At 46.7% G+C, this 13,649-nt stretch overlaps 1 protein-coding gene across 2 annotated transcripts; it reads left to right on the plus strand.

Annotated features, from left to right (window-relative positions):
- Positions 1 to 10,328: 10,328 nt before the first annotated feature.
- Positions 10,329 to 12,804, plus strand: LOC128424374 (uncharacterized). 2 transcript variants are annotated; one of them, XM_053410452.1, is made up of 5 exons: positions 10,329 to 10,522; positions 10,609 to 10,758; positions 11,169 to 11,311; positions 11,465 to 11,579; positions 11,691 to 12,804. In XM_053410452.1, exons 2-5 carry the CDS (start codon positions 10,651 to 10,653, stop codon positions 11,829 to 11,831), a joined length of 507 nt encoding a protein of 168 aa, XP_053266427.1. In that variant the 5' UTR covers positions 10,329 to 10,522; positions 10,609 to 10,650; the 3' UTR covers positions 11,832 to 12,804. The 2 variants fall into 2 exon arrangements, with proteins under 2 accessions (XP_053266427.1, XP_053266426.1); XM_053410451.1 differs by having other exon boundaries at positions 11,465 to 12,804.
- The last annotated feature ends 845 nt before the right edge of the window (positions 12,805 to 13,649 follow it).

Below are 13,649 nucleotides of genomic sequence, written 5' to 3' on the forward strand. Positions count from 1 at the left end.
AGCTGATTAATGGACAGATCCATAACACGAAGCCTCTGCACTTATAAATTATCCCACTTTAATTACGTTTTTTTAAAAGAAGAAGATTGATTTTAAATTTTAACTTGGTTATTTAATTGCACATACATTTGTTTTGGAATGGCATCTAATAAATCTTGGAAATGAATATATTCAGGCTGCAGTTCTACACACACTTTCCCTGGGAATAATTCCTGTTGAATTTAGTGGGACTAGGTGCTCAACATCCAACCCCAGTCTGAGGGCACTTCTAGACAGTCCCCATTTTCAGGTGGGATTCAATAATAGAATAGCAAATTTGGGTTGCACGGTTAAAGTCGATTAGCGTTCTTGCATAGCAAGAGTTTTCCCCGCCCCCCAAATAAGACTTCTCATGATAAGTAAATGCACTAGAAGGGGTGAAACAACAATTGTTTGATGCAACATTGTCCAACCTCCATGCACACTTCGTGCAAACAAACCAGGATGAATGCCCAGTAAATAGGTCATCTGGAAACAGCTTGAAATTGTGCTTCTGTTTGGAAGAATTCTTTTCTTCCTGGCTGGACTGATCTCTTGAAAAGCCTTTGTTATATCACTGTATGCATTTCTGAGCAAAACAATAATGTTCTGTGCTTGGCTGGAGGCTGGTTTTTTCAGGTTTACAAAACAAAAGTGCCTGTAACAATTGCTGTGACAGACTATACATGGGTGTACGTAAAATTAAATATTTAATCACTATACATCTTAGAATAAATTACATTCACACCAGTTGGCCTTTATATGAGATTCTATTTTAATAGATTCTTTATCATATAGGTTCTGTTTGTAATTGTGCTGGGGAAAATAATTGATGCTTGCTTATCTGCTTAATTTTCTGTGTGGTGGCTAAAGGCTAATACTGTCATCATGCATGGATAATTGCCTGGAGCTGGACATTACAGTATCAAAGTCAGAACGAACCAAAATGCCATCTAATCCAATCCTCTGCCTTGAGGCAGAACCATCCATGGCCTCTCGCAGAGCAGCCATGCAATCCTGCACATGGTGTGTCACAAGCAGACCGCATAGGCATTGCAGGGGGTGCTTTCAGAGCAAAAAGCTCCAGATGCATTATTCAAATGACCAGAGGGCATTATTCGCTTATTAAAAACATTGATAACCCACCCTGCATATGCACAGATACCAAGGTGGGGGTGCAGAAGAGAACATTTACAAACCATGTAGTGGCCAAGGGAGCAGGCGTTTGTCCGCAGACAGCTTCCGGGTCATGTGGCCAGCATGACTAAGCCGCTTCTGGAGAACCAGAGCAGTGCACGGAAACGCCGTTTACCTTCCCACCGGAGCAGTACCTATTTATCTACTTGCACTTGGATGTGCTTTCGAACTGCTAGGTTGGCAGGAGCAGGGACCGAGCAACGGGAGCTCACCCCGTCGCGGGGATTCGAACCGCCGACCTTCTGATCGACAAGTCCTAGGCTCTGTGGTTTAACCCACAGCGCCACCCACGTCCCCAAAACAGGCCAAACCCTACGCCAAAGGATGTTGTTGCTGTTTAGTCATGTCCGACTCTTCGTGACCCCATGGACCACAGCACGCCAGGCACTCCTGTCTTCCACTGCCTCCCGCAGTTTGGTCAGACTCATGTTTGTAGCTTCGAGAACACTATCCAACCATCTCATCCTCTGTCATCCACTTCTCCTTGTGCCCTCCATCTTTCCCAACATCAGGGTCTTTTCCAGGGAGTCTTCTCTTCTCATGAGGTGACCAAAGTACTGGAGTCTCAGCTTCAGGATCAAAGGATAAATGGACATAAAACTGAATCACAAGGAATCACAAGAGAGAGAAGCCAGTAGAAGAACACTTCAGTCTCCCAGGACATTCAATACAGGATCTCAAAGCAGCTGTCTTATTACAAAAGAATTTCAGAAACAGACTTGAAAGAGAAGTTGCTGAATTACAACTTATCACGAAACTGAAAACTATGGAGAGACCTGGTCTGAACAGAGATATTGGATTCCTGTCTCATTACATGTGCTAATCATCTGCATACTATCCCTTGCTTTTTCCTGTAGGGCTACCGTAATTGCAGTCGTTCATAGCCATTGAGTCAATCACCCATCTCCTACTACCCTCCTGAGAAAAACCCCACCCCACCCTCCCACTATATATAAGAGTCTGGTGACTTCTGTTTCAGTGTATCTGAAGAAGTGTGCTTATACCATGATAGCTTATACATGATAGTTATACCAAGAACAAACTTACTGTATTTTTCGCCCTATGGGACGCACTTTTTTCCCTCCAAAAATGAAGGGGAAATGTGTGTGCGTCCTATGGGACGAATGCAGGCTTTCGCTGAAGCCTGGAGAGCGAGAGGGGTCAGTGCGCACCGACCCCTCTCGCTCTCCAGGCTTCAGGAAGCTATCCGCAAGCCCTGGGAGCCCGGCGGGAGTTCCCGCTGTGCTTCCTAGGCTTGCGGATAGCAGCCTGCATCCCGAAGCCTGGGGCGCACTGAGTAGCGCGCCCTGGGCTTCAGGCAGATATCTGCAAGCCTGGGGAGGCTTGCGGATAGCAGCCTGTTCTGGGGGCTGCTATCCCCAGGCTTGCGGATAGCAGCCTGTTCTGGGGTCGGGGGAAGCTTGGGCTTCCCCCGCCCCAGCCCTGCGCCTGGGGGGGGGAATATTTTTTTTCCCTTTATCCCCCCCCACACACAACTAGGTGCGCCCTATGGGCCGGTGTGCCCTATAGGGCGAAAAATACGGTAGTTGGTCTCTAAGGTGCTACTGGACAATTTTTATTTTTATTTTATTTTATTTTGACCACGTCAGACCAACACAGCTACCTACCTGAATCTAGGTGCCAGTCAGAGTTCTGCAGTTCTCTAGGAGGGCATTTCACAAACATCAGCAGTACGGAGAAGGCTCTCTCTTGTGTCACCACACAGTGGACATCCCCTAAATTTGGAACATGGGAGATCTTCCCCCAGATATCTTTTATAATATCTATGTTGTTGTTGTTATGTCATAGGAGATCCCCATTTTCATCGGAGAAATGTTGAAGGGTATGTTTAAAGGTGATGTCCTTGGTTGGATCCAACACAAAATATGTATTTTAAATTGTGACTTGTCCGCTATGAAGCCAAGTGTAAATTTGTATGCCATTATTTTCAACAGGAAGGTGTTGTGTAATTTAAATATAACAATATTATTTGCAATGAATTCAGTCATTTCATATGCCCCAGCTATTTTGAAAAAGTCTATGACTACAATATATTTTGCAGGATATTAAATAAAGTATTCCAGCTCAGCCAAATGAGGTTTGCCTTTAAAAAAAAAAAGAAAGACTGATGGATTCTCTGTCACGCTGCATAATGTGCTTACATGTGCTCAAAGAGGGAGATGGAAATTTATGCAGGAACGGGAAGTTCTTGCCATAGTCCTTTAAAGCTATAGACAGTTATATCACATCTGATATGTGACAATATCTTGTTATGGCAAAAAAAGAGAATAAAAGTGACTGGAAGGACAATAGAAATTTATTTATTGTTACACTTTTATTCTGGCTTGTCAAATGGCTAAATGCACATTGTGGTAAATTATCGCTCAGTAAATGGTTACCATGTTCACATTTTGTATAGTGGAAGAAAAATTAAGCACCGGAAAAATTTCCACGCAAATAACTGATAGCAAGAGTTCCACCACCAGTTAAGTGTCTGAACTTCCATGGGGTTTTACAACAGCAAATCATGTATGTACTGTTCATTTAATATGTAACTCAACTAAAATTCAGTTGATTAAGCTAAGCATATTTAATCAGTTGACATCTAATTTTTATTCTTTCCAATGCAAAGTTACTACAGAATGTGTAGCTTAAAAGTCATAGTTAAAGGTAAAGGTAAAGGTACCCCTGCCCGTACGGGCCAGTCTTGACAGACTCTGGGGTTGTGCGCCCATCTCACTCAAGAGGCCGGGGGCCAGCGCTGTCCGCAGACACTTCCGGGTCACGTGGCCAGTGTGACATCGCTGCTCTGGCGAGCCAGAGCCGCACACGGAAACGCCGTTTACCTTCCCGCTGGTAAGCGGTCCCTATTTATCTACTTGCACCCGGGAATGCTTTCGAACTGCTAGGTTGGCAGGCGCTGGGACCGAACAACGGGAGCGCACCCCGCCGCGGGGATTCGAACTGCCGACCTTTCGATCGGCAAGCCCTAGGCGCTGAGGCTTTTACCCACAGCGCCACCCGCGTCCCTAAAAGTCATAGTTAACAGGTGCTAATAGAAGGTTTCTGCCGTATATGAGGATTACACTGTATAACCAACAGATGGCACTGTGTGCAAAACTATATTAATGTAGCAATTAAGAAATACCATAAATGTTTCCTATCTTTAAATGATACCGTATTACTCTAATACTTGGAGTGGCCAAACTTTTTCAGGCCAACAACTACATTGACTGATGCTCAGCCCTTGAGGGCTCCTTGCCAAAGTGGGAGTGGTTGAAATATGGAAGTGGGTGTGGCTAAAGTGTAAACATGGGTGTGGCCAGTTTTTCTTTTTAAATGATATACCGTATTTACTCGAATGTAATGCACACCTTTTTTTGCCAAATTATGTTGCAAAAATTAGGGCGTGCATTAGATTTGATGGCACATTACATTCGAGTAAATATGGTATTTTGGAAATCGGGGAAGGGGCATTACAAAAAGCATTTATTTATTAAATGAAAATGCCCCAGTTATTTCAATTCAGTTTATAATGGATCTCTGGTTAAGATTAAACAACAACAAGAATCAAATAGTGTGTTAGAAAAGAAACAGCTGTCTTTTCCCCTATGCTCAAGGAATTGGGACTTTTTGACTAAGGGAAGAACATGATATAGATTCATAAAAATGTGGGCTGATATTCAATATTATTCATAGAGTCATTGAAATCAATGCACTTAATTAACCTAAGCCCATTGATTTCGGTGGATCTACTCTGAGTATGATTTAGTTGGGTATCTTTCCCTGTATTACGGGGAGAACAAAATAAGTTATTTTCTGCCTCTCAAAGTGCTGGAACTTGGAACTATAAAATCATAACTCCCTGTAATAGTGAACTCAGGTGATTAAGTACCTATAAGATTGGAAGCAAAGTAGAGGCACAGAAAATAAGGGTTTGTTTTCTATAAACTTTGGAGAATGCCTAGGTATGCAGCAAGGCTGTGGCCTGGCTGGACGGAGCTGGCTGAGAGAGGTTCCCTGACCACCAGCAGGACCGTCTTACCCATAGGCACTAGGGGTGCGGGGCACCCGGGCGCTGGGCTCTCAGGGGCGCCAGGCTGAGAGTCTGGGGCCCGAGAGTTGAGTCCAGGGAAGATCGTGCCCATCTGTCTGTTGAATTCAAGCCAAAAGCCAGAGGAATTGGCCACCCTCCAGGTGCCCAGCTTGAATTCTTGTTGACCTCCCTGTCAGCGACTCCCGGCAAGACCAGGGGAGGTCTTCAATCGGCGATCCTCCTCTAATGTGAGAAGAACACACCATTTCTCCCCCTCCCATTGCCAGGGAGGGGAAAGAGACAGACAGAAATATATTTACATGCCTTTATTCCTGTCTTTCCAGCAGTACAGAGAAATCGTGTCTGAACTCTCTCATCACCAACTGCAGAGAGAGAATAACTCCACCCATGTACTTCCAGTACAGGGTCATGTGACACTCTGAGCTAACATCCGGTGCTCAGTGCACTGAATAGACTGTCCCTTGTTCCCACGGTACAGTCCCATAACATCAACAACCTGTTTTGCATCCCAGCCACCTGGAGCTCGCTTCTGCATTGCTCCTTTTTCGTAACACTGTCGGAGCGCCACAGAAGGCTCTTCTGCTACGGGTGGCTCTGCGCCGTGAGTTTGGGGACGAGTGAGCCAGCAAGGCGCTGAGGCAGCTGGCCGGTTCCACCCACCTGCGTGCCTGGGACTGGACAACCTGGGGAGGGGGGTGCCTAGCGGATCTTTGCACCCTACGCCGCATATAATTAAGACAGCCCTGACTGTCACAATGGTCCCTGGGAGCCAGAAGAGCCTCATCCAGGAGCAAACCCCCAGCTGGGGTGGCCACCTGGCCTTCCAAAGATGGATTGGTTCTGTTTTAGCGGCACAGAGTCTCCTGCTCCCTTTGGGATGCCTTTGGTCACGTTCTTGAAGTCATAAGAAATAAAATGTAAAAGTTTTTCCCCACACCCTAGCCTGCTTGTCTTGCGCAGCCTACCTGGCTAGGCACCTCGCCCTCCCTCCCTAGCTGGCTGATTGACGCTCCAGGCTAGCCAAAAGCTCATCAGCCAGCAGGCTCTTCTGGGGTGGGCGGCGCTTGATGCCAATGGCTCCCAGAGAAGCAGCCAGACCTTTCCTGCAGCAGCAGCCTCTGCTTGCAAAGCTCCGTCTCCGTCAGTGTTGGTGCTGACCTTTAAAGCCCTAAATGGCCTCGGTCCAGTATACCTGAAGGAGCGTCTCCACCCCCATCATTCTGCCCGGACGCTGAGGTCCAGCGCCGAGGGCCTTCTGGCGGTTCCCTCATTGCGAGAAGCAAAGCTACAGGGAACCAGGCAGAGGGCCTTCTCGGTAGTGGCGCCCGCCCTGTGGAACGCCCTTCCAGCTGATGTCAAAGAGATAAACAACTACCTGACATTCAGAAGACATCTTAAGGCAGCCCTGTTCAGGGAAGTTTTTAATGTGTGATATTTTACTGTATTTTTGGTTTTTATGGAAGCCGCCCAGAGTGGCTGGGGAGGCCCAGCCAGATGGGCGGGGTATAAATAATAAATTATTATTATTATTATTATTATTATTATTATTATTATTATTATTATTACTCAGCCTCTCGCTGGGGGTCTAAGGGGTCTCTGGGCTCCTTCCCACCTCTAGAATGGATCGTGTGGAGGCTGCAGAGGAGGCCTTCTTACCTTGAGGGTTCAGTCACTGAAATGGCCCACATGAAGGGTGGCATGCAAATTTAATAAATAATCATCACCACCTGCCATTTCCTGGGCATTAAAGCACCATATGCAGGCACCCACAAACTCGGCCCTCCAGATGTTTTGGGACTACAACTCCCATCATCCCTAGCTAACAGGACCAGTGGCCAGAGATGATGGGAATTGTAGTCCCAAAACATCTGGAGGGCCGAGTTTGGGGATGTCTGCACCATCACCTTCCTATATTGGAGCTCTCAGGGGGATGAGGGGTTATGCCAACTGGAGGCAAAGCTCCATGAGGAAGAGAAGCAGAATTTGTGGTTATCTCTTCCCCCTTTTCTTCCTTCCTTCTATTTTGGATTGGTTTCTACATTTACGATTATTCTGGCAGTTAGAAATTCAGCAGGTGGGGAGCATTTGCCAGGCACTGCCTGCTGCTGCCTGTGGGGTCCAGATAAGCCCCCCCCCCGGAATCTGAGAGGGGCTTGAGCCCCACAGCCCCTTGAAGTTGGGCATGAAGGCCTACAGGGTCAATTGCTGCGTCTCTGTCCAGGAAAAGCTGTGGGTGAGGAAGGTCAGCTTGGGCCCAGCAGGACAGGACTTGCCTGGGGACACCTCAGGCCTCTCCTTGGGCCTTGGGAAAGGGGCTTTTCCTCTGCCTTGTTCCTCCACGTCCCTTCCATTCAGTGTCTTTCCAAACCTGAGGACAGGACTTGTCTCACCTTCTTTTAAATCAATGTCAGCTGCTTTAAGAGACAACAAGAGTCTGCAAAGCAGGGTAAAAATAAGAAAAAGGATTAAACTGTACATTTCAAAGAATATATACATATCACCCTTGAGTTGCATGGCATTCACATTGTTCTAACCACTAGGCCTCACAGACTCTCCTAGAACCTTGGCACTGAGGCCGGGAATTCCATATTCTCAAGGGCCGTTGCCTAGCAATGGAGCTTGTGACTGCTTGAACGGAGGTTCCTGCATCCTCAGCATCTCAAAGTTTGCAGAGGTGGCCTGCAGTGACCTTCGCTCAGTCACTACATTAGAAGATGGCGTCCCAAAGACTCCTGGAGGTAAGTGGAGGTTGCCATGGCCAGGGGACTTAACTCTAGAACCTAGATCAATGGTATCACCAAGTTTGGCAAAGAGCTATCCAAAGTCAAAGAAAGGGTTGAGCTTTGCCCAAGTTTTTGAAAGGGGAGAAGGAATGCCAAAAAGGAAAATTTAGTGTTCTATATTGCAGTTGATTGACTATTATTTTGAACAGAGGATTCCTTCTGATTTCTGTACATGTGAATCTGGGCGAGGCTTCATTTCCATTTCTACACGCTGGATGTTATCTTTGTACTATAGTTTGGAGGGAAAGAGAGTGTGAGCGGCCGGCCCAGTGGAGGGGAAGGGGGTGCTAGATGGATCTGGTTTTTCTGCAGAGCTGATGCAGGGAGCCCTGCTGCCCACCTGCCCACAGAGTCCATCGTAGGGAAGGGCTGCTCCCAGGTGCAGGCGAGGGAGAGACAGGAGGCCTGGCGGAGCTCTGCTCCTGGAGGAAGGACGGATGAGAAACAGCGCCATGGGCTCTGCTGAGACAGGCCGGCTCCCTCAGGCCTCCTCTGCCCCAACTGGCATCTGGCGGCAGCCAATTCAGCAGGTTGCCTCAGTGGGAGAGATGAGAACAGCATTCTAGACCCAGGGGCCTGAGCTTGTGAGTTGTCTTTTCCTCTGCCCTCCTTGCCCCTTTCCTTGTGTGTTGCATTTCTGTTGGTCAGATTGTTTCTTACAATAGAAGTTTGTGATTAGGGAGTTTCTTGCATTTGATTTCATGGAAGGCTCTCTTGGAGCTTTTTTGGCTTAAGAGAGGGCTACAAATGTTCTAAAGGAATGAATGCATGAATAAGGTCTCTAAGAAAATGGAGGACAGAGATTTTCAGTTTGTTTCCCAACCTACCTTGCCTGCGCTTTCCTGATCAACACAAAAACATGAATGGGTCTGATCCATTCTTCACATTCTGACATTCATGTTTCTCTTTCTCATGGACAGGGAATTGATTTCGATGAGGATCAAATCTCGGAAATCAGACTGGAAGAAGGGGAGGATCTTCCTCTAAGGTAATGCTGTGCTAATTCCCTGCCCCCAATCATCAATTGTGAAATATACTCAGAATCGAGAGTGGATTTCATGCTCTTTATTCAGCTCATAGTGGTGAGGAGGAATGGAAGTTCCCCCATAATGTCTGCTTTATATACATTATTTACACAATGGGCCCCACGTGATTGGCTAATTCCGGGATTCTCCTGTAGGCCAATCAGGTTGCGGATTCACTTCTACCTGGAGCTGGATTGGGTGGCTCCTGTGGACCAATCAGACTGCTGCATTCTGAATCCTATTGAACTCAGTACATAACAAATTGCTTTCAAAAGCCACCACCCCCGTCCATTTCTATGGTGGTGGTACTAGGGGTCTTTGAAGGATGGGAGGCAATAAAACCTTTTGACGCAAGTGCTACTCCTCTCTCCCCTCAGCATCCCAACCCCAGGTTCTCCAGATGCGGCTGATGTTCCTCCCAAAGGCTTCAGCAAGGACCAGCTGAAGGCCAGATTTACGGATGTCGTCACCACGATGAAGAGTGGGAAGAAGATGATCCGAAGGAAGGTGCTGCGAGATCTTTCCGACCTCCTGCAGAAGATCCAGGAATATGTGAGTTACTGAAGCAAAGCATTGCAACCATGCAGGGCTGTCAAGGCTTTCAGGCTGCCGCTTCTAGGCCCACCCTGCAAGTTGCCCTAGGGACAAGCAGGCATACCCAATTTTGAGAACAGAGCTGGGCCATAGCAGAATGAATCCTAGTGAGTAAAACAGCTGAGAAAAGACGTAAAAAGCAAACATCAGGAAAAGAGGGGTGGGAAGTAAAAAAGAAATTGATTTTTTCTGTATAGGATGCTAAATGTTTTGGAATGTTTTGAAGACTTAATAAAAATGTTTTAATTATCAGTTTTTATCCATCCATTATCTGTGTTTAATCTTGTATTTTATTCAGATGTTTTATCCTATGCTTGTTTCTTTGTCCTTATTTGCTCCAACATTTATCAGTTTAAAAAAATCCTAACTGCTATTTTATGTATAGGTTGTTGTTGTTGTTTTTTATCCTGGTCTGTGACCGTAATAAAGTTTTAAAAAATAAATAAAATTTTTGTAGGAAAAATGGTGATGGGTTGCTTCTCTTATCAGTCCCTTCTCTGGGTTTCTTCTCAGCCATCGGTAGCGCTTCCTGCATCCTCCCTTGTCCAACTGGTGGCTATTTCCTGTCTGTGTGCATTGGATCCAGACCCGGAGTGCAGGCAGAGGGCAGCAGAGGCCCGCTGCCATCTTCTGCCCATCCTGCGCAAAGAAGGTAAGACTGGAAGAATGCATCCCAGCATGGGGTGGGGTGAGCAAGACCCAAACTAACCCTTTGGCTTTCCTTTGCAGAGACACTGGCACGAACGTCCAGGAACCAAACACTCATCATCAGAGCTCAGAAGGTCCTCAATTCCACCAGAGGTCCGGTTACTGAATTATTCGTCAATGACTGCTACTCTCTTGCCAGGGTAAGTCACTGTCACACAAGGCACCTGGGCTTTCTGCTCGCCAGCCCTGCCCCGTGGGCATCTCTGACCTTCCTCTCTTGCTTCAGGTCTTTGGCGCCTTTCTCCCTGCGGAGCAGCTCTTGGAGGCCATGTGCTTCCTGGCCAGCAACCTGGTTCTTGAGAGCAGCTTCAACCCCTTGGACATCTCCCACCTGCTGCAAGAGTTCATCAAGCAGTTTAGTGGCAAAGCAGTAGAGGTAAGGTGTCTGCAAAGGTGGGAGAGAAGAAGAATCTCCGCTTTGGTGTAGAGGAGGCAACCTCATGTCATTGGGTGGCCAGGACACATGTTTGTTGAGAGGGGCCTGGCAATGTCAGGACAAGAAGCTCAGCCAAGGGTCCTGAGAAACATGGGTTCCGGAATGGGGAGTCTTCCTTCTGGGAGCAGACGGGCAAGCTTCTTCTCTTGGCCTACAATGGAGAGGGGAACTGGTTCCCTGGAGCTGCCTGGGTCCAATACTCCCAAGGACCCCGAGTGGTACCTTTGAAGGAAGATGGCTGTGGTGGCACAGGTCAAGGGTCCCTCTTTTGATGAGGGATGGAGGGATCTGCCTGCAGACAGCCCTGCTTCCTTTTACTCTCCAAGGAACCCTTTCCTTTTCTCTGACAGGTGGAGGTGCTGCTGGAGGCCTTCTACAAATTCACCCAGGGGCCTACAGTGGAGGGCAGAAACATGGCCGTCTTCACTTTCTCCATCTTGTCACACCACCACCTGGTGAAAGTGGTTGAATACCTCCTCCAGTTTCCCTTCGGGTATGGAGCCCTCCAGGTTCTACTGGGCTATGGGAAAGGTTGGCAAGCTGCAGAGCTTGGTCAGAAAGCCCTTGCTGCCATTTCCTCTCTCTGGGGCAGGGCAGCAAGCAGAAGACTTGAATCTGACCATTGCTCTTGTTTTTGCATTCACAGAGGCTGCCAGAGAATATGGAAGGAGGTTTTAGCATCGGCCAACCCAGAACAACTGATCCATCTCATGGCCGAGCAGCTTTACCAAAGCCCCTTGGCGGAATCTGCCAACCAAGTGGTAAGGACCAACCACCTGCTTTCTGGCTTCCTTCTTCCCAGGGTGATATCGAGGGGTTTCCGTATTCTGCACAAAAGCAGGGAAAGTGACTTGCACCTCTCTCTCTTCCAGGAACATCTCACCAGCCTGTTGCACACCATCTTCAGGATGGAGGAATACAAGGCAGCTGTGCGCCGGAACTTCCCACAGCTGCTGATCGCTCTCCTGGGGATGGTTGTCAACTTCCACTATGACCAGGAATTCCTCGGTTGAGTAGTGTGCTGCAAAGACGCCAATGGAGTCCTTTTCCCTTCAAGCTCTGGGTGTTTCCAGTCCAGCTTGATTTTCCAAGGGAGGCTCGCTTTCAGGCGGCTGCTAGGGAGCAAGGATGGGGAAGGAATTCGAGTGTGTGACAATGACCCTCCTGGTAAAACTGGCCTAATCCAAGGGAGGGCAGAATTCTTCTTTGGAGCCCTGAACAAAAGTTCTTCTTCTTTCAAAAGGCTGGGGATACAGTGCAACACTCTGTTGAAGGTCTGACTTGTAAAATTGTGAATGCAGTAGATGCACGACAGATACCGTACATGCAGTAAATCTGACTTGCAGAGTTAATTGCTGCTTCAAGGTAGCAATGGCCTCAAGCTTAAATGTCCTTAAAAGATCCATCTTCTAAAGTAGACAAATTCATGGAAAATTATATCTGTCAGTAGAATATATACCTGTACCTTTCTCATCTGTACATATTCTGACAGCTCTTTTAAATCAAAAGGTTTCAATAGGTCTTTATCTGTCCTTATGTTCTTGCCATCATATTCAGAGGCAATGCATCTCTGATTAGCAAATATTGGAACTAAGTGATCCAGGAGGTTTAGATCTCTCATGAGCTTCCTTGTTCAGCACTGATGTAGGCAGAAGGCTAGATTTCATGGCTGGTTGGTTGAATCCAAAGGTAATTCTTGTTAGATTATGCTATTCTTCCGCTTAGCGTTCATTCCTTTAAAATGAGAGCTCCTTAGTGGAAGACTGTTCCCTCTAGCTCACAACCCCAGTGGTGCAACAATGCCATCGTGTGGCCAATTTTAATAAAAGCTGCTGGTGTGAAGATGCTGAAAGGTCATTTGTTTCTTCGCCTAGGGTCACCTCCAGACCATCAGTATTTTGCAGTAGAAATTCAGTCATGTACCAGGAATGTAGGTGTGCACAGTTAAAGTGGATTTAAAGCACTCTGGTGCTCTGATGCAATCAATTCATTTTTTATTTTTTTTAAAGCCGGACTTTTTGCAGTTAGAAGAGGGACAGATGTGGGATAAACAACTAATTAATGGGAAGACAGATGACATCTATCTTTTTTGTATTTAACATTTGGCATTTCTGTATTGAACTGTTAAGACTTTTTTTTTCTTCAAAAATGGCTGCTGCTTAAGTTGTCTGTTATTGCTTTAGTTTTCTGTACACCACTTTGTGATAAGTACTATAGAAATGGTAATTAAGTACCTAAAAAACTTTAAAACAACCACTGCACAAGCAAATCTGGATGGCTGCTCCTTGTTGTATAGCCTCCTGCTAAGCAGAACAAATACTTGATGAAGAAAGGACATGGTCCAACCTCTGTGTAAACATCGAGCAAGCAAATCAGGATGAATGCTCAATACTGTAAGCAAGTTGTATGGAGGAGTCTGAAGGGAAAGCATGGGTGCAAGGAGGAAACGTCTGTCCTTTAGGATGTTCGACTCAGGAAAAATAGGACACCGTAAGATATCCTAGAAGTCAGACAAAGGGAAATAACCTCTCCATGACACACACACCCTTCCACACCTTCATTATAGGCTGTGCCTGAAAGTACAGGACAGGCACAATGGAGTCTGGCTAAGACCCTGATGGATGGTCTAATTCAATATATGGCAGTTTCCTATGTCCCTACCATGGCCCTATCTACCACTGGGTGAACCAAGTCAGAGGAGAACAGAAAAGTAGACTAAGGGAAAGCTGCACACACATGAAAATCTGCTTCCTGCCTTCTGTATTAATGAAGAGCCAGTCACCAGGCCCAGTTTATAGGTGCCTGTGGCAATCACACAGGGTCCCCGGACG

The sequence above is a fragment of the Podarcis raffonei genome, chromosome 12 (assembly GCF_027172205.1).
Source record: "Podarcis raffonei isolate rPodRaf1 chromosome 12, rPodRaf1.pri, whole genome shotgun sequence".
Taxonomy (NCBI): Eukaryota; Metazoa; Chordata; class Lepidosauria; order Squamata; family Lacertidae; genus Podarcis; species Podarcis raffonei.